A 21,829-nucleotide genomic window follows, 5' to 3' on the forward strand; every position below is an offset into this window, starting at 1 on the left:
TGTCACTCATGTAAACACAACAGTTTTTCTTCCGCAATCACACGTCTGCGCTTTGTTTCCCGGCGGACCGAAAATAAACGCGACACTCGCGCCCCCGGAAATCCGATAAAATTCAACCAATCAGATGACGACTTCGACATTCCTGAAGTGTTTCCAGTTAAGTGTACCATATGCATCAGACGTTTAGCCAACGTTCCGTGGGCGTGACGTCTGAGGCTGAGACTACTTGTTGCCCAATGTGCCCAGCACAGGACATGATGATGATGTTGTGAGTTTATCCATAACTGTGGGATATTTTTCTGTAAAGGGAGTTGCATAATTAAATGTTAAATGCATTTATGTAATAAGTTAACTGATATGTGGGCATGATTAAAAGTATGTCTTTAATAGCAAGCAATAATCATATGAACTCGTTTAAAAATAACATGATTTACATGCAAACGGGACAGTTTGATCGGATTACGACAAAATAATCGAGTATCTGATGTCATGTGACAAGTAAGATTAGCTTTTCCACTCGTGCAAACAGAGGTAGGTTATGAGGTGTGGAGAGACATCATGTATCATTGGAACATGAACAGACAGGGACCAATTTGTAATAATTTTAAAGAATACAATGCAATTAACATAAACTTTCTGACAGTGTGTGGGACATCCGACTACTTTCCAAGAAGGGGCACAACTGATTTACAAATATCGCGATAAATGTACAATTGTACAATTGTGATAAATGTACAATTCCTGTACATACAGGAATTGAGGCAGCAGCCAATGACAGCACTAGAACTAAAAGCTGCAGGATTATGTACGAGTACTTGTTAAATCTTGTGAATTATTAAGACTTTGAGACTATGTTCGTACTGATTGGGCTATGGGTTTTGTAAGAAAAGGTTTAAGAAACAACAAATGCTCGATAAAATGTTTGATTTAGGGTTAAAACCAACACATACATACCATTGCGAATATTTGCCTTTGCAGCTTTCCGTCACCTCCGTTTACTTCTCTTCAAACAATAATGGGCTGACTGAGTCTGAAAGGCCTTTTGGTCTTTTCAGCTGAAAAAAGAGAAAAGAAAATAGCATTATGTATAATATATATGATTATTTAAAGGAAAAATTACTGATTTACCTTACAAATATTGGATGTTACATTATAAAGCATTAAAAGCATGGCAAGTGTTGTGGTTAATATGCATTTACAACAAATATCACTTTAAAACTACCAATACTGGGGTAAAAGCATGGTAAGTTTTGTGATTACTGTCCTTTACTACACCTATCACAGTAAAACTAGGATTACTGTGGTAAAAGCATGGTAAGTTTTGTGGTTACTGTCCTTTTACCACACCTATCACAGTAAAACTAGGATTACTGTGGTAAAAGCATGGTAAGTTTTGTGATTATTGTCTTTTTACTACACTTATCACAGTAAAACTAGGATTACTGTGGTAAAAGCATGGTAAGTGTTGTTTTTACTGTGCTTCTACTACAAATACAACTTTGGAACCAGTTGTACTACTTTTAATCTGATATGAATATGATTAACTGATTGAAGGTCTATAGGCCTATAGCACGTCACGTGACAGGCAGTGTTTTGAATTAGAAAGCAATGAAACGCAAAGCCTCCATGGAAATGACAGATATAATGCAGTGACTGAACGTGAGCTAATCTGATTAATATCGACAAACAGCGTATTTACTACTTACCAACATCTGGGCTGCGTTCAGCCCCGACAAAACTTTGCACAACTTTTTTTAAACAGAAACGGTGATGCGTTCAACACACTGTTCTGATGACGCAAGAGTTGCAACTATGGCAGCTGAGAAGGCCATTCTTTGTGTTCTTTGTGAAGAATTTTCGGAGCCTGATGAAGTCGGTATAAATATGTGTTTAATACTACAAAATATGCCCGATGTTACAGTTACTGCACTTGCCGCCCAGAACAAAAGAGAACATCCCAATCGAGTGAAGGGATTGCTGAAACTGAAATGGAAGCACACATCTTACCTAATTCAGACTAAAACACATCTATTTAGCCTCACATACTTACTTTATTTGTAGTTCATACTGTTTTAATACCCTGTATTTTCTTTCTCATTTTTAGGAAAAGCACTTAATTACCATTGTTTATTTCTATACCAAATGTCATACACTTGCAATGAAGCTAAAAATATAAACAACTACATCATTATGTTGATATCCTATCCTTATTTTTACAATAAAACTTACGACAAACATGTCTTCTAATATCCTCAGTTGTTGCGTATACCGAGCTGCATCGAACACATTTGTAAATTACTTTCCTTGAACCCACTGTGCGAGTTCACTTTAATACCGCGTGCTTTATATACATGTTACTGCTGATTGGACTGCAGTTCTGACCAGGGGGGCAGGGTTTCATATTATTTTGAAGCTTCCCCGGGCGCCACCATTGATTAGCGGACCATCACCTGCTGTTAGCGTCCCATTGACTCCCATTCATTTTGGCGTCACTTTGACAGTGAATAACTTTACATCTGAGGCGTTTAAAGACTCCATTTGTCCATAATTTATTTCTAAAGAAACACGAAAATGTATAAAAGGCTCCATTACCTTGTATCTTATGTTATGGTCCCGTAGAAGCAATTTTTGTAAAAATAGGCTAACGATTGCATCATAACCACACGACTCTCTGTCGCACAGTAGAGAATTACCGTATGGACAGGAGGAGAAGCTTGCGGGCAATCGGGGGGACGTGGAGGCAAAATGACAAAATAATGAATCAGAATACCTACTGAAAGTTGCTCCTGCTCCTAGCTCATGGACACCTCCTACTCACACTCTCCGTCTCTGCAAGTTTCGTAAGGGAATGATTTAGATTTCTCTTGGCACAGCTACTAGAAGACAGACGGGTTGCTCACGTCACATCTACGTCGTCAAGCTCAGTTTGAGTCTGCGCAGTACGCTCGACCCCCAGGAAGTAAGAGCTTCTAATTGACTTCACTTGTCTCCGTTGAATCCAGTGGGGTGGAGTTTATATGGCTGTGTCCAGTTTATATGGTTCTGACACACCCACCAAACAAGAGAAAACGTATCTCAAACCCCGTTGCACACCGGTGCACGCCGTTTCCAGGAAACATGACGTTCAACCCGGAAACCGTAGCAAAACGTTTTGAACTTGAACGTGCCCCTGACCGTCTATGCATCTGACACACGTGAACTGATGCCAAATATTGCGATGTGTTCGGAACGAGACTTCTTCAGCGCGATTTCCTACTGATAAAATATAATTTTAAAAATATCAATGAACAGAAAAGCAATCCAGATTCCCTGGCAATAAGATCGAAATAATAACATTTTAAAAAAAAAAAATACATAAACAATGATAAGATAAGATCTCGTGAATTAAACAGCTTCTCTGCTGCAGCCCGACAGGCAGAAAGAATCGTGCTGTGATCACGAAAGATGCTTCCCATTGAAATACATTAGTTTAAAAAACGTGCTGATATTACGAAAATAACGAAATAAACGTGTCCGTTTAATCTATTCAACGAATCAATAGTTTAAATTACGTGACCATTTCACGAACTGCCGTGAGACTGGGTTGCAAAAACCGCATAATTTATCAAATTCTCTTAAAATAAATAGGTAGCATTTTTTCCTTAATTTTATCAGCTTAATCGGTTCCTCAATTTAAACCTCAAAACTGTGTATGTTTCCTTAAAAAAATAGGAAAATGTATCTCTTAGTGAAATGTTCTCAATATTTTTTTATACAACACTGAACCACAGTTTTCTTAATAAAATATACACAATATTTTTAATTATCACTTTAAAGTTTTTTAATGAAAATTACAAGACCCATGATTAATTGTTTTACACTAGTGTCGACTTCATTCAGTAAGCTAACCCTTCAACTATGCAAGATATTTTAACAAATAAACAATATTCCCTACAAAAATAAAAATAGGTTTATCAGTTACTACAAACCAAGCTTTTTTATCTTGTGAATTTTGTCGATTTTTTAGTATTTACACAAAAATCGCAAAATCACAAACCTCAGAACTTCTTATAATATTTAGTTTGACATTTATTTTCACAGTCAGCATTTCACAGTCACAAGAACTCTTTATTTTCAATATTTATTGGGGAAAAAAATACATTTGTATTAATTTTTCATGTCCTATTTTAAACATAATTAATTGTTTGCCAAGAATCACATGACAACCATTTGCAAACAAAGTTAAAGACCTTTGAGTTTAACAATTCAGTGTTTACATAAAAAGTTAGATCCAGTAAATGACATCCAGCCTTTACATTTCCAACTCTTTTTTTATTTTTTTTAATTATTTTTTTATGTGAGATAAGGAGGATCAGTCGAATACTTTAAGGCTCAAACTCTTCTTCAAAATTGTTGTGAATCTTCTTCGATCTCACTCTTTATGCTTTATGGGACAGATTCATTCACCACATAATGTACTTTATGATTTGATTCACGAAGAACATGAAAAACAAATTAACAGAATTAAAGAGTTCAGAGGTGAACATGGCATGTTGGAACCTTTGCTTCATGTTCATGTGTTGAACAACTATGACTCAAGGATTTTGACTTCTCTAAAGTAACATTTATTTTTGGTGCGTTTAAATGGCAAATAAGAATTGCTGCATCAGATAAGATTTTTTTTTTTTTTTTTTTTCATTTATATGAAATATTGCTTGTGCACAGAGTGGTCTGGTGTAAGAAAACCCTCTCTTTGACTTTGATAAATGATTAACTTGTTGATCAACAAGTAGACAAGAGTATCAGAGACAGACCAACAAAGATACTTGTGAATTGAGATCAAAATGAGAGTTCCTGTAAAACTCCTCGGCTTCGTCTTTTGGTTGTTTTCCTTAAATTGTGCTCGATGTCAAGGCAAGTGATTTTTTGTTGTTGTTATTTATTTGAATGTCTTTTTAATTTAGATTTTATTGACTTGAATATAAATGTTATATTATATGCACTTCCCAAACTGTAGATTTAGAAAGTGTTGCCTAGTTTTGCATGTGCTTCAGCATTTAATGTACAAAATGTCTTAGTGTAACATTTTTTTGTGCTTCTCAGAATGTCGTATAGCAGATATTAACTATAAAAACACAGAACCAGTTGCGAAAGAGTTATACGATGATGGTGAAACAGTGAGGCTGAGCTGCACGACAGGTTTTACTGGAATAGATTAAAATGTGAAAAAGGAAAATGGAAGACATCCATTGAGCGACCATGTGCAAGTGAGAAAATGGTCAATTCCACATCACCACTGACCACATCATTTTTGGTTATTAAATCAATGTTAAAATGCAGAGTAAAACTTGTTTGATTTCTGCAGAGACAAAATGCAGTCACCCAGGGGTCACAGCAAATGGTGATTTTAGTCTTAACAGAGTTTGTTTTTGGAGCAACAGTGTTGTATACTTGCGAGAAAGGGTAAATGTGCTTTATGCTTTTTATTCTCTTTATATGTATTGTATGAAATGTTTGGAGCCCCTAAATGGACATGGTGGTGGAAAAAATTTGGGATGGGAGAAAAAAATAGCCAGTTTTGCGTTCCTTTGCAAAACTTCTGTGTTCTCTAGCAAAGATGTTTGCGTTCTTTTACTAAACCTGTTGTGAGCTCAGGCAGACGGTCCCTTCGGACTTTTCTCTCTGCCGCCTGCTCATAGAGACCAATTTATATTATAAACTCGTTTTGAGGAAAACTGGATTGTAGCTTGTTGTTACTATGATTGGAAAGTGATTGGGAGATTACAGAGGAGGGAAGTTATGGTGATGTTATTCACTTTGAGTGTATATCTAATGACAAAAAGATAGACGGAAGTAGTGACATTCACTGCAATCATGAGGCAACAGCATTTTCAGTAGTTACATGTCTTCCTTTGTTCTTTTCCCGCCACTCCTTCGTATCCATGGTTACTGTCATTTATTTCATTTGTATCACCTGTGTTTAGTTCATCATCATCATCATCATCATCATCATCATCTATGTCACCTGTGTTCTGTTAATCAGTGTTTATCAGTGTTTGTATTTAGTTCCATTCTGTTCAGTAAGTCTTTGTCTGATTTCTTCCAAAGCCAAGTATACTCCACACTCCAGATCAGTAGGTGGCGGTAATGCACCATTTATGTTGGTCTGCCAATCCGCCATTAAACACCAGAAGAAGAAGAAGAAGAAGAAGAAGAAGTCTTTGTCTGATCTCTGTTCTACTGTTTGTGTGAACCTTCTGCCTGTCTGTATTATATTGTTAGTAAAAGTTTACATTGGAAATTTTGATTCTGCCTCTTCTACTTCTGCACCACACCGTGACAGAAGATCGGACCGTTAAATGGATATAGCAGCACAGTTCGCTGCTTTGGCACGGAAAGGTCTCAACTTTGTAGATTACTCCGTGGAGTTCTTCTGTCTAGCCATCCTCTCCATCTATGATGATGAGACCCTCAGAACCCTATATTGGATTGGGGCTAACTACTACCACCCAGTTGAACTTCCACACATCCGAGGACTTCCCTGGAGGGATGCCATTCTCAAGTGTCTGGAAGACATGTACCCCTGGTCCAGAAAACAGCTGAGTCCAGGGTCTCGTCCCACCGAGACCACCCCTCTAGAGCTTCCTCACGACAGGCCTGCCCAGTCTGAGCCTCTTCACGTCAGGTATGCCCAACCAGAGACTGTTCACGCCACGTCTGAGCCCTCGTCTCTGGCCAAGATGGCCGCCGCTACGCCCGAGCCCTCGTCTCCGGCCAAGATGGCAGCCGCCTCGCTGCTTGAGCCCTCAGCCAAGATGGTCGCCACCTGAGCCCTCAGTCAGGATGGTTGCCGTCCCCGAGCCTGAGTCTCCTGGCCCCAAACTCCCACCCAGCCTCCCTCTCCCATCTCCTGCTAGCCCCACAGCTCACCCACATGCCACCTTAAGTGAGGTGAGCTTGTGGGTCTACCAGTGGTCCATCAGTTCACCAGTTTCGTCAGGCTCCCTCGTCCCCCCGGATCCACCTTGGTCGCTCGTCGGCCTACCCTCGCCTCTGGACTGCACTCCTCTGGCTATGCCTCATCTCTTCGTCCCCCCGGCTCCATTGGACTGCTCACTCCCTTCTGTTCCTCCTGGGCCTCACTCTCTCTGTCTCCACTGTCCTTCTGTGTCCCCGCCTGCACCTCAGTCGCCAGAGCCGGCGGCTTCGCCATGTCCTGCCGGATCCTCGGTGTCACCTGGGCTCATCGGCTCTACGGCTCCACCCTGATCTCCTCTCCAACCTGCTCCGACCCCGCCAGTTGGCCCCCTGGAGTCGTAAGCCCTGCCTCCATGGCTCCTCTCTCCGTCGGCTCCGCCCTGGCTGCCTGCACAGCCTGCTCTGCCCTGGCCCCTCCTGCCTTCTGTCTGCCCTCACCTGCTCTTCGTCCTCTTCCTGAGTCTCCTCCCTCCTTCTGCAGTTGGCCTATCTATGGCGCGGGGATGCGCCTGCCGGGAGGGGGAGTACTGTCACGTGTCAGGGTTTGTTTGTATTTTCAGTAGTTGCATGTCTTTGTTCTTTTCCCGCCACTCCTTCGTATTCATGGTTACCGTCATTTAATTTTTGTATCACCTGTGTTTAGTTCATCATCATCATCTATGTCACCTGTGTTCTGTTAATCAGTGTTCATCAGTGTTTGTATTTAGATCCATTCTGTTCAGTCAGTCTTTGTCCGATCTCCGTCCTACTAAGTGTGTGTGAACCTTCTGCCTGTCTGTACCTGTTTGTAATTATATTGTTAGTAAAAGTTTGCATTGGAACTTTTGATTCTCCCTCTTCTGCCTGCACCACACCATGACATTCAAATTATACTCTATTTATTGGAAGCTTTTTTTTTTTTTTTTTCATTTTAGGAATTTAGTGCTGAAACCCTTTTGTTAATTTTCCCTTGATTTTTTCCCTTGATTCTCCAAAATGAAATTTAAATGACTAAAAAATGGTCTGCTCTTCACAGAACTTCACCAAATTAGCTGAGCATGTGTGCCATTTTATTCTAAATAAGCGTGCAAACTTTTATGGAGATCGGTCCATCAGTAGAGGTATTACAGTTTAAAAGGAAAAGAAAAACCACCAAAAACACATTTCCATGATGAATGAGCTGAAAATACAAAAAGCAACCTTTTTCCTCTCAGAGGTACATGTTAAAAGGCTTTATAAAGATTGTGTAACCAGCAGCTCAAGCGTCAAGTGCTATAACCCTATAGTTTTTTTTTTTTTTTTCTTACAGGCCTTTTTTAGGCCCTTTTTTATTAGGGGTTCAAGCGTGTAGCGCTGAAACCCTATTGTTAATTTTCCCATGATGCAGCATTTTCCATCTAAAACTGATCAGGCAGACCAAACCGTAAGTTGTAGAGACTTGAAACTTTGAGGGCTGGTAGTACTCACGCTGCCTACAACGTCACCAAAGGCGCGCCCCGAACAGCCTGACACTGTCTACACCGCTACACTGGTCAAAAGTACGAAATGGCTCATAACTCCTAAACCGTTAGGCGTTGGCTCAATTGTTTTATATTGTTGGAATTCTTAGCTCAACCTTGCAAAACCTACTTTTGCAAAGTACTCCTAGGTTTTTGGCCTGATTGGAACCAAACCACTGGAGAAATATTTTCTGGAGAGTGACTATCAACAATCATCAAAAAAATTCTAAATTTCAGTTCACAGTTACTAAGGAGAACCAAAATGTTTGATGTGACCGGGGCCACTTTTACTAAAACGGCTATAGCTTAACTAATAACTATAACTAATAACTTACTAACGGAAAGAGATATTTTCGCTAAACTCGGGACACGTTTATGAGCTCAATCTCAGGTCACATGAAAAAAAAAAAGCGACGATTGGCCACTTGGTGGCGCTATAACAGGAGGGAAAAAAAATCATGAAAATAGCTATAACCGCACCCAACCGTTAGTCCGATGAAAATTGGCATGCAGTCGTCTTTGTCCAGGGTGCCATGATAGTCTATGAGAACATTGGCATATCTCAAAAAACTCAGTATACGCATACTGAGTTTTTTGAGATATGCCAATGTTCAATTCAATTCAATTCAAATTTATTTGTATAGCGCTTTTCACAATACATATTGTCTCAAAGCAGCTTTACAGAAAGTGCATTTCAGAAATGTACATAGAAAAATACAGTTAGTTAATCATGTATTAATTTAGGGCATAATATATCGCCAGCGTCGAGTCGTCTCTTCACAGGCGTCGAGTCGTCTCTTCACGGGTGTTGGGGCATCTGAAGGTTCCATGTGAGGCTGGATACAAACTGGAACTGATGAACTCTATTTACCTCGGGACGCTATAACGACAGAAAAGCAGATGGGAAATAATTAGTATAGCTGCTGTTCATAATATTAATGCATTCGATATGATTCAACTGTAGTATAAAAGGTAGTATTATGCGAACGCTTGGCTAAAGAGATGCGTCTTTAATCTATTTTTAAACTGGGACAGCGAGTCTGAGCCTCGAACAATATCAGGAAGGCCATTCCACAGTTTAGGAGCTAAATGTGTAAACGCCCTCCCTTCTTTAGTGGACTTAGATATCCTAGGAATGACCAGAAGCCTCGAATTTAGTGATCTTAAAGAGCGCGATGGATTGTAGGGCGATAGAAGTTCCGTTAAATACCAAGGAGCTAAACCATTTAGGGCTTTATAGGTCAGTAGTAATACTTTGTAACTGATACGGAACTTAATAGGTAACCAGTGTAGAGATGATAGAATTGGTGTTATATGATCATATTTCCTAGACCTAGTAAGAACTCTAGCAGCTGCATTTTGGTCTAACTGTAGCTTGTTTTTTGAGGATGCAGGACAACCAGCTAATAAAGCATTACAGTAATCTAGTCTCGAGGTCATGAATGCATGAACTAACTTTTCTGCATCAGAAACAGATAGCATGTTACGTAGCTTACGTAGCTAAGGTGGAAAAAGGCTGTTCTTGTAACATATGAAATATGATTTTCGAAAGACAAGTTGCGGTCTAATATAAAACCCAGGTCTTTTACTGTAGTGGATAAAGTAACAGGACATCCATCTAAATTAAAGTTGTATTGTAAGAGGTTTTGTGGGCAGTTTTTTGGGCCAATAAGTAATACCTCTGTTTTATCTGAATTTAATAGCAGAAAATTACACGTCATCCAGTATTTTATATCTTTAACACACTCTGTCAATTTAGATAATTTAGTGTTTTCATCTGGTCGTGATGAAATATATAATTGAGTGTCATCAGCATAACAGTGGAAATTAATTCCATGTTTTCTTATAATATTACCAAGTGGCAGCATATATATTGAGAATAGCAGAGGGCCTAACACAGATCCTTGCGGCACTCCATAGTTTACTGGCATTATCTTCGATTTTTCCCCATTTAAACAGACAAAATGATAGCGGTCTGATAAGTATGATCTAAACCAGCTTAATGCCTGTCCATGAACACCAGTGTAGTTTTGTAGTCGATCTAAGAGTATTTTGTGATCTATAGTGTCGAACGCAGCGCTAAGATCGAGTAAAACTAGTATTGAGATACAGCCTTGGTCAGAAGCTAGAAGTAAATCATTTGTAATTTTAACAAGCGCAGTTTCTGTGCTATGATGCGGCCTGAATCCTGACTGAAATTTTTCATAGATATAATTTTCTTGCAAGAAAGAGCACAATTGAGCGGACACAACTTTTTGTAGTATTTTAGACATAAATGGAAGATTTGAAATGGGTCTGCAATTTGCTAGGTTATTATGATCTAATTGCGGTTTCTTAATGAGAGGTTTTATAACTGCCAACTTGAATATTCTTGGAACATGACCTAAAGATAGAGACGAGTTAATAATATTGAGAAGAGGCTTTTCCACTACAGGTAACACTTCTTTCAGTAGTTGTAGTTTAGTGGGTATTGGATCTAATAAACATGTTGTTGGTTTAGATGCAATGATAAGTTTATTTAGCTCTTCCTGTCCTATAGTTGTAAAGCGGTGTAGTTGTTCTTGAGGGGCAATAATTGAGGCTGAATCATAAGACACCATTAAAGATTGTACATTTACAATTGTGTTTCTGATGCTTTCTATTTTCTCAGTGAAGAAATTCATAAAATCATTACTACTGCACTGTAACAGAATATTTTGCTCAGGTGATGTTTGTTTATTTGTTAGTCTAGCCACGGTGTTAAATAAAAACCTTGGATTATTTTGGTTATTTTCTATTAGTTTGCGGAGATGCTCAGCCCTGGCTGCTTTTAGGGCCTTTTTATAATGTGACATACTGTCTTTCCACGCGATTCTAAAGACCTCTAAATTAGTTTGTTTCCATTTACGCTCTAAATTACGAGTTTCTTTCTTGATAACATGCGTAGCACTGTTATACCGTGGTGCTTTAGTTTTCTCTCTAACCTTTTTTAATCTAATTGGTGCAACAATGTCTAATGTACTAGAGAAAATGGTGCTCATAGTGCTAGTCATTTCCTCTAGTTCATCTGTTTATTTGGGTTCACTGAGCAGCTGAGATAGATTAGGTAAGCAATTTGAGAATCTATCTATAGTGGTTGGAAGGATTGTTCTGCCTGGTCGATAACGTGGCGCAACATGACAAATTTCAGCAGTACGTAGTATGCAAGTTACCATGTAATGATCAGTGACATCATCACTTTGCGGTATAATATCTATATCGGTTGGATTGGTTCCATGTGATATAATTAAATCTAGCGTATGATTAAGACGATGAGTGGGATCAGTGACGTTTTGCTTGACCCCAAAGGAGTTTAATAAATCTGTAAACGCAGCTCCTAACGCATCATTTGTGTTATCTACGTGTATGTTAAAATCTCCAACAATTAATGCTTTATCGACATTGACCAATAGATCTGAGAGAAAGTCTGCAAACTCTTTTAGGAAATCAGCATAGGGCCCTGGAGGTCTATATACAGTAGCCAAGGCTAGAGATAATAGGGATTTCTTTCTTACATCTAAGAGTGTAATATTTAGCACAAGTACTTCAAACGAATTAAACCTGTGACCTGTTTTCTGAGTAACATTAAGAATATCTCTATAGATTGTTGCTACACCGCCGCCACGACCAATCAGACGGGGCTCATGCTTATAACAGTATCCTGGCGGAGTAGACTCATTAAGACCGAAATAATCATTTGGTTTAAGCCAGGTTTCAGTAAGGCAAAGTACATCGAAACTATTATCTGTGACCATTTCATTTACAATAACCGCCTTAGGTGTGAGCGATCTAATGTTTAGAAGACCTAGCTTTATAAATTGTTTTTGTTCACTAATATTGAGATTTTCTGGTTTAGTCACAATTAGATTTTTCCTAGATCCTACAGTAGATTTAATGTTTGACCTCACTAAACGAGGAATAGACACAGTTTCTATATAATGTTCTACATTGGTACTTATATCAATTAAGTGTGGACAGCAAATACTGTGATTTGGACTTTGACTTACTAGTCATATGGTCATATGGTGCAATGTTGTGCACAATCAAATGGTGCACAAACTGCAATGTTCTCACAGACTATCATGGCATTGGCACAATGCGCTGAAGGAGCCTGCAAAATTTCAAGCCAGCATTTTTCACAGAAGTGACGTCCTTAGACTCTTGAATCCTTGCCGAGTCCAACGATACCAAACATGGCAGGTTTTGCCTTATGGTTTGTGTAACGGTGTCATTTAGCACTTAAAAACGTATGATTATCTTCGAAACCATTAGTCGGATCGAGACAAAACCACCACAAGAAATTTGAAAACATAAATCAATAGCTAAACAATAACGCCCTAAACGTCAAAATTATGATAGGAACTGAAATAAAATTCATTCAATGTCGCCCATGGATCATTTTTATGCTCTCATAAATATAAGTGTCTAAACTTCAAAACGAAATGAGATATTTACAACAAATTTGACACACATATATGGGCACACTTTGAGGATACCTAATAAAAGTGGTGGAGATCAGGCATGGTGCTATAACTGTAAAAAAAAAAAAAAAAAAAAAAAAAAAAAACATTTAAAAAACATATTTTTCCTTAGTAATAATGTCACAAACTGCTCTGAGACACAAAGGTTGAGGATCCAAATGCAGTATTTATTTAATGGGTTATCCACAATCTGTCACGATCCACACACACCAGGTCCATGGAGGGAAACGGGGACAGGGAGTGACAGTCCATCTGGCAGCCAGGGCGGAGACGACAGTTCATTGGGCGGCCAGGGCGGAGACTCTCCCTCAGGCGGCCAGGGCGGAGCGGCCAGTTCATCGGGCGGCCAGGGCGGAGACTTTCCCTCGGGCGACCAGGGCAGAGCGAACAGTCCATCTGGCGGCCAGGGCGGAGACTTTCCCTCAGGCGGCCAGGGCGGAGACGACCCCTCGGGCGGCCAGGGCAGAGACGACCCCTCGGACTGTTCCAGGGCAGAGTGAACAGTCCATCTGGCGGCCAGGGCGGAGACTTTCCTTCAGGCGGCCAGGGCGGAGACGACCCCTCGGGCGGCCAGGGCAGAGACGACCCCTCAGGCGGCCAGCGCGGAGCAAACAGTCCATCGGGCGGCCACGGCGGAGACGACCCCTCGGGCGGCCACGGCGGAGACGACCCCTCGGGTGGCCACGGCACTGGAACAGACACCGGCTCAGGCACTGGAACAGACACCGGCTCAGGCACTGGAACAGACACCGGCTCAGGAACTGGAACAGACACCGGCTCAGGAACTGGAACCGACACCACCGGCTCAGGAACTGGAACCGACACCACCGGCTCCGGAACTGGAACCGACACCACCGGCTCAGGAACAGACACCACCGGCTCAGGAACAGACACCACCGGCTCGGCGGCGGCCATCTTGTCCGAAGACACATGCTCGGCAGACGTGATGTGAACAGTCTCTGTGGCGGCCATCTTGTCCGAAGACACAGGCTCGGCAGACGTGACGTGACGTGAACAGTCTCTGTGGCGGCCATCTTGTCCGAAGACACAGGCTCGGCAGACGTGATGTGAACAGTCTCTGTGGCGGCCATCTTGTCCGAAGACACAGGCTCGGCAGACGTGACGTGACGTGAACAGTCTCTGGACCGGCAGACGTGACGTGAACAGTCTCTGGCTGGGCAGACGTGACGTGAACAGTCTCTGGCTGGGCAGACGTGACGTGAACAGTCTCTGGCTGGGCAGACGTGACGTGAACAGTCTCTAGCTGGACGTGAACAGTCTCTGGCTGGGCAGACGTGACGTGAACAGTCTCTGGCTGGGCAGACGTGACGGATCGCTGGGTGGTGCAGGCAGTGCGAGCAGCTCGGGCGGGGCCAGTAGAGCATGACGTCTGGGCGGCGCGGGCAGAGCAAGACGCCTGCGCGGCGCGGGCAGAGCAAGACGCCTGGGCGGCGCAGGCAGAGCAAGACGCCTGGGCTGTGCGGGCAGAGCAAGACGCCTGGGCGGTGCGTCAGGGACGGCAGTCACCTCCGGGATGGTCTCCGTGTTATGAGCCACCGGACTCGGGAACACCGGACTCGGGACCACCAGAACAGGGACCACCGGAACAGGGACCACCGGAACAGGGACCACCAGAACTGGGACCACCGGAACTGGGACCACCGGAACAGTTACGGAGGGAGCCTTTCTCCTCCTCCTGTGTCTTGGAGCCACCGGACTCTGGACCACCGGAACTGGGACCACCGGCACTGGGACCACCGGAACAGGGACCACCGGAACAGGGACCACCGGAACAGTTACAGAGGAGGTCTTCCTTCTCCTCCTCTGTTTCCGATGGCAATGTGCAGGTTCTGAGCTGGGCGGAATCAGTGGCGAAGGGTGCTTAGGGGAATTCAGCGCCATGGCCTCTTCAGTCTGGCGGGCCCATAAAGCCAGGCCCTGAAAAATGTTCATGCTGCTGGATCCATTGTGTGACGGAGTCCTTCTGTCACGATCCACGCATACAGGAAAGGGAGAGAAACAGGTGGATCCAAAAACAGCAATTTTATTAGTAGGGCAATCCAATTCGTCGTCATCCATGCAGGGGTCAAAATCCATATTAGCAGTCCAAAGATACAAAATAAACAAACAAGGAACAGAACAAGAACAGACGAGGAACAGACTTGCGAAGTGTCAGTGACATATAACAAGGACTCCGTAACACATACTAAAACAGACAGGGTATAAATACACAGGTAAATGACAATACTAATGGGGAATAGGCTGAGTGTAATAATGAGTGACAAGGGACAGCTGAGTGCAATGAAGAGACAAGGATCGTGGGGAATGTAGTTCAAATGTGACATACACCGTGGGGAAGGAGGACATCTAGTGGTGACCCAGGGAACACAACCCAGACACTGTGACACAATCGTATTCCAAATCAAGGCAAGGGTCATACACAAACAAACAAACAAACAAACAATAACAGATAAGGGCTGAGGCAAAGAGAGAAATCCGAGGGGACAGGCAGAGAATCCAGAAAAACCAGGAGAAGGTAGAAACAGGATACACACACGCTCAGAAATGCAGTGAGACATACATGACTTTGCAGGGAATGAATGAGTGTACATGGTTTAAATAGGCTGAGACTAGCAAGGTAATGAGACACAGGTGGATGCAATCAGGGATGAGTCCGGGCAGTGAGTTATGGGAAATGTAGTTTGTGAGGAAATGACAATGTGATGTGGAGTGCCCTCTGGTGGCTCTCAAGGGCACTCCAGCTGGTGACCGTTACAATTAAATTGCCTGTATTGGCTGTAAATGGTCTTTTCCATCTATGATCTAAGTTCATTTGTTTATTTGGATCCCCATTAGCCACTACCTAGGCAGTGGCTACTCTTCCTGTGGTCCCAACAAGTAATGCAATAAAAAGTCAAGTCAATGAAACATACTAACCCAACATTCATTCCAAATATCAAAATCAACAATTTACTATATATTGTGCCAATTAATGTTCCTTTAAATAGTTTTTTTAACTCATTTTTCTTGTTAAAAAATATGTAATATCAATGGTGAATCATTCCATATTTTCATTCCTCTATACATTACAGTCCGTTGTTTAGCAGTGGTTTTCGAAACAGGAAATAAAAAACAACCTTTTTATGCATGTCTGGTGTTAAAATTATGACAAGTACTATTATACAAAAGTTGAGAGTACAGGACATTAGGAACTCTAGACACAGAAATATTAATTATAAAACAAAGCAGAGAGACAATCCTTCACCAGTGCATTCTTATTATATTAGCCCTTCTATTACAGTTTAAAGTGAGTCGTGTTGCTCTGTTCTAGACTAATTGTAATTTTTCAATTAGTTAAATTTTTTTGTCTTTACTTGATGCACTCGACCACACCACTGGGCAATAATCTAAGCAAGAACCATTGTTTGCACAATTTTAGAAATGCAGTGTTGTGGTAAAAAATCTGTTTTGACCACTTCAGCCTACTGTCTAATATAACTCCAAGAAGTCTTATTTCCTCTATCTGTTCAATAGGCACACTTTTTACAGACAAATTTAACTTTTGATGCAATCAACCTTTGATGCAATCACCTTTTGATGCAATTTAATGCAAACACAATGCTTTTGGTTTTTATCAAGTTTAGAACCAACTTATTATTCCGTACCTATTTTATGACCAATTGTATTTCCTCATCCAAAGCAGTAAACAACTGCTTAATTGATGCTGCAGGTAAATTTAATGTTTTATCATCTGCATACATGACTGTCCATGCACACTTTAAAACAAGAGGAAAAATCATTGGTCTTAAACAACTTCCTTGAGGGACACCACATTGCAACTCTTTCACAGTTGAATAACCTGAATAACTTCCATTATAAAATACACATTGTGCCATTAGGCAGTTAACTTTTAAACCAATGTACAGTATGAGAATACATTTGTAACATTTCAGTTTATCCAGCAATAATGTATGATCCAGTACATCAAAAGCTGAGCTAAAATCTAACAATACTGCTCCTGCTAAGTTATTGTCATCAGTATGTGCTCTCTCAAATGCTGAAAATTAGAGAGCAAATTATTCTTCTTAAAGAATAATTGAATTTGCTCACAAACTATCATTTTCAATACTTTTCTAAGAACTGGTAGCAAACTTATTGGTCGACTATTATGACCATTAAAACCCAGTGCTGCATTTTTTCTGTAGATGAATAACCTTTGCATCTTTCCAAGCTAAAGGAAAATCCCCTTTTCAATACTGATATTAAAGATGTGGCAAACTGGTCAAACAACATTTCTTCTCTTTATTTATCAACTTTATTTATGAAAAAAATCATTAAAGTAATTTCCAATTTCATATGGTTTAAAAATAGTTAAAAATGAGTCACCTGTCTCAATAAAAGAAGGAATTTGACTTGATTTCTTATCCATTCTTATCCATACTCCACATGTTTTTACAATCATATGTACATTCACTTATTTTAATTTTGTAAAACATTTTTCTTTTTCCTATTAATTTTAGTTACTTGATTTCTTAATTTGCAATAGACTTAAATTTATCAGGATGAACGTCCTTATAAACATCAATCCAACATACATTATTTACGTCTGTACAAAATGATTCTTGACTGAATCTCTTATATGATCTTTTATAAATTACTTTTGGTTTCTAAGTGTTTACATGCTTGGATTGCTAAATAAAACATATCTTTTTATGCATGTGCTTAAAGGCCTTAAACCGCTTGAACCCCGATAAATGCTGCTTGTTTTCATTTTATATGCTTCCCCTGAGCTTTATCTTTCAGAAATACAGCATATCTTATCACTTTTATGCTGATGATTCCCAATTTTATTTCCCAGTGAGTATAGACAAAAATTGCTCATCTGAGAAACCCTTATATTGTTTTAAATATATCAAACATTGGCTGGCTAATAATTGCTTACAAATAAATGAGAGCAAAACTGAAGTCTTGATCTTAGGTTCCTAGATCATATGAGGAACCTTGGAGTGATTTTTGAATCATTAGTTTTTAAAACTAGATTAGTTTTTACCTTCTGAGATCAATTGCTAAAATAAAAACTTTCCTTTCCCATACTGACTTTGGAAATTGTGATCCACTCATTTATTTAATCTAGGTTAGACTATTGCAACTCATTGTATAGTCATCTGCCCCAAACAGCATTATCCCGTCTATTACTCATCCAAAATGCTGCAGCCAGGCTGCTAACAGGATTAAGAAAAGGGGATCATATTTCCCCAGTTTTGGTATCTCTACACTGGCTCCTAGTGAAATTCGGGGTGGATTAAAAAAATTAGATTTTTGTTTACAAGTCACTATTTGGTCTCGCACCCAAATATATTAGTGACCTTTTACACCCTTAAGGCAAAGTTTAGGGCAATCGGTTCGTAGCTTTGCTTCAACTGTGTGATATAGTCACAAGCAGCGACCAAAATTTCCTTTCAGGGACAAGACACAAAGTTTCCAAATCTCCAGCCAGAATGGGGCTCTCTGGGAGAGCAGTTTGGTTTCTGCCAAAAGCAGGAACTGCTGCGCCTGAATAGGGGGCGCTAACACAGCTCGCTCTGGTGATTGATGTAAGAGACTCTACTGTAAGTTGCTTTGGATAAAAGCGTCTTTTAAATGTGTACATGAAAATTAAGCATTTTATATGATATAATTAAACTGACCTGAAGGTTTAAAGTTTAATTCTGTATTTCCTTTGACCATTGTCTTTGCCATGCCATGTGCTTGCTATGGCTTCAGTGCTTGCTTGCCCCCATATTGCTGCTTGCATCTTTATTTTAATATGGATTTCTTCATTATTAACTCTTTCATTGACGGAAATGTCCGGCTTTTCGTGTTTTCACTGTTTTACAGTAGGGGGCACTATTACGCATCTTCTGAAAGAGTAGAGAATCTCCTGATCAAAACACAGGTGAAAAAGAAGCAGAAACATTTATTCATCAACATTAAACATCACATTAATCAAAACTGCCTAATGTTACTGAATGAAAAGTCGACCCAGGACAAGCTATAGGACTGTGCAAGCTTTGAGGGTGTTGACACAATCTACTCTATCAATCTATGTTTTGATCATTGTTCTGAATTAGATCTAGACGTAGTCTTTGACAAAAACGCGATTTTCTCAGCTTTTTGCTCGAATTGTTGCTTTTTTTAACTTAAAAAGGAATGCATGAAGATGGAATAAAACCTCTTTGTTTTTTAAAGCAGAGGGTGTGCTCTTTCTTTTGAAATTTTGCATGTTTGAGATATTCATACAACAAAATATTCTGGGGGTCATGAAAATTTTGAGAAAATGATCAAAAATGCTGGCAGTGGCTGGCAACTTTTTTCAAAAATGCTGGCGGGTAAAGAGTTAAACAGTTTTCATTATCATCAGATATAATTTTGTTAATATATGATAAATATTCTAAATATAAATGATACCTTTTATTTGTTATTTACTGCAGACCTGGCATCACAGACCATTGAAGTGGCAGCTCTAGGAAGACCTCTGTTTCCTGGTATGCTGTATGACTGCCGCAAGGATACCTTCATTCCAGGTGCTTTACAAACCTAAAATAAAAAAATTAAAAAAATTAAAAAGTTTATTTTCCCCTCTTCATCAAATATTGTATCACTAATTACAAATCCTTGTGTAACAACACTTTAAAACCTGCATGTTTCTTCAACAGTACATCACTTCCTCGTACATAAATCTAAAAGTAATTTGTCATTTCAGGGATAAGGTAATTTGTCATGTCACTTTGTGGGATAAGAAATCACTGAGTGAAGATTTGGACAGTCGTCCACAGCCCAGGGCAGATTTGAAGTAGCTCCGACTCTCTCTCTCTGATAAGTCCAGTCTCCTGGATGTGAGTGCTTCCCTGAAGGCCAGCTTCTTGGGAGGGCTGGTGGAGGTGGGAGGATCTGCCAAGTTCCTGCGTAATACCAAATCTTCAAACCAACAGTCCAGAGTTACAATGTATTACAGCGAAAGCACAAGATTCGAACAGCTCACTATGAGCCATCTGGGTCAGATCACTTACCCTCAGGTCTTTGACCAGAAAACTGCAACTCATGTGGTCACAGGTGTATTATACGGAGCTCAGGCCTTCATGGTGTTTGATCGGACATTTTCAGAAGGGGAAGAAAGGCAGGAGATTGAGGGAGAACTGAATGTCATGGTCAAGAATATTCCTCTACTTTCCATTGAGGGACAAGGAGCTATAAAAATGACAGATGCTCAAAAGAAAGTGGCTGAGAAGACTGCCTGCACATTTCATGGTGACGTCCGCCTTGATCAGAACCCCACCACTTACATGGAGGCCCTAGAGGTGTACAAGAAGCTCCCCACTATACTGAAGGAGAATCCACAGAATGCAGTTCCAGTAAAAGTCTGGCTCTATCCTCTTTCTCTACTGGATACAAAAGCAGCTCAGTTGGAGAGAGAAATTAGCACAAGTCTGGTTTTCAACACTGAAGATATAATCGAGGGGCTGGGAGAAGTAGAGAGGTCATGCAACGACCTGTCTAGAAAACCAATTGTAAATGTTTTCAAAGACATCAAAGAGAGGCTCCGTTTATTTAAGGGCTCTCTTAACATTTACAAAACGATGCTCCTGAAAGCAGTGGCCAAGGTCTTGCCTGCTATACGAGGAGGAGAGAAGGAGCAAAATTCATTGGAAAACATCCTGAAGATCCACTATAGCTCCCCCTTTAATGCTGACATACTTAACCAGTGGTTAGATCATGCAAAGGCTGAACTTAACCTCTTGAGTGTTCACACTGAGATACTGAAGGGAATCATAACTGAAGACTCAAACCGACTCAACACCATCCTCTTTAATCCTAATATTGATGTCGTGGTGTGCTTGACCTTCGCATCTCTGAAGTATGAAGACCCAGATCTCACAACTCTGAAGAATTTTCTGGAATCTGATGAGTTTAAAGAGCTAAATGTGGTAATGAAACCTCATTCTAGCACGTTAGCATCTATTAGAAAGTGGTTCAACTATCCTGTTATTATCTCAAAAATGAGAAAGAACTTATCTCTTTTCAGAAGTTTTTCAGAGGCTAATAAAGATGACAAGAGATATCGATTCATTATTTCTGCCATCTCCGATCCCTCCAGTCCAGGCTCCTCTATCTATCTGTATGAAACAGGGAACCTGACAGACACACAGTTCCAGCCCGTGTCGAAGCCTCCCCCACCAGAAGTGGAGAAGGTCCTGGAGGACAGTGTATCCCTGAAACTGCAGAAGTCCCCAACTGGAGAAACTGTGCAGTACAGAGTGGAGTACCAGCAGGTGAAAGCAGATTCTGGCTCTGAGGAACAGTGGATTATCATAAACACAGCTGATGAAGTCTTTACTCTGACTGGATTGGAGTTTGGAAAGCAGTACTTGATCCGCTACAGGATAGTGGGTAAAGTGGGAGTCAGTGAAGCCAGTGGCACTATTGGCCCCATAGGACCCAAATCTCCAAGTAAGTGTCTTTTTCTTTTTTTATATATATATATAATTTGCTTCTTTCACACAGTCAATGTTTGTATTGACAACCATATTTCCTAACATGTGTGGTTATTAATAAATGTGTAACATGTTGTAAAGTGTTTCTCATTTGACAGTATATATATGAAAGTATTATTTCCTTCGTTCATGTTGTTACGAATAGTCCTTAAAGACAGAGTATATTATGTATTTGATGTCTAATGTAGGCTAGTGTACTTAATCATATGAAATTCACAATAAACAATACAAAGCCTTGAACAAGTAAAACATACATTTCTCTGTATGAAAACCAATAGGACATTTAAAAATATAGCTGACATAAAACAATAAACAATAACAATAATAAACAAAACACACAAAAATAATCAACTTAACACACAAA

At 40.3% G+C, this 21,829-nt stretch overlaps 1 protein-coding gene across 1 annotated transcript in view; it reads left to right on the plus strand.

Moving 5' to 3' along the window:
* Nucleotides 1–4,757: 4,757 nt before the first annotated feature.
* Nucleotides 4,758–21,829, plus strand: part of LOC311084999 (complement factor H-like) — a 176,517-nt gene continuing 159,445 nt past the window's right edge. The window contains 5 exon segments of the mRNA XM_084117373.1: nt 4,758–4,893; nt 19,405–19,498; nt 19,695–19,766; nt 19,768–19,775; nt 19,778–21,421. Of these exon segments, the coding sequence (XP_083973499.1) occupies nt 4,824–4,893; nt 19,405–19,498; nt 19,695–19,766; nt 19,768–19,775; nt 19,778–21,421 (1,888 nt within the window). The 5' untranslated portion in view covers nt 4,758–4,823.

Source organism: Abramis brama (assembly GCF_963993115.1).
Source record: "Abramis brama genome assembly, chromosome: 6".
Lineage (NCBI taxonomy): Eukaryota > Metazoa > Chordata > Actinopteri > Cypriniformes > Leuciscidae > Abramis > Abramis brama.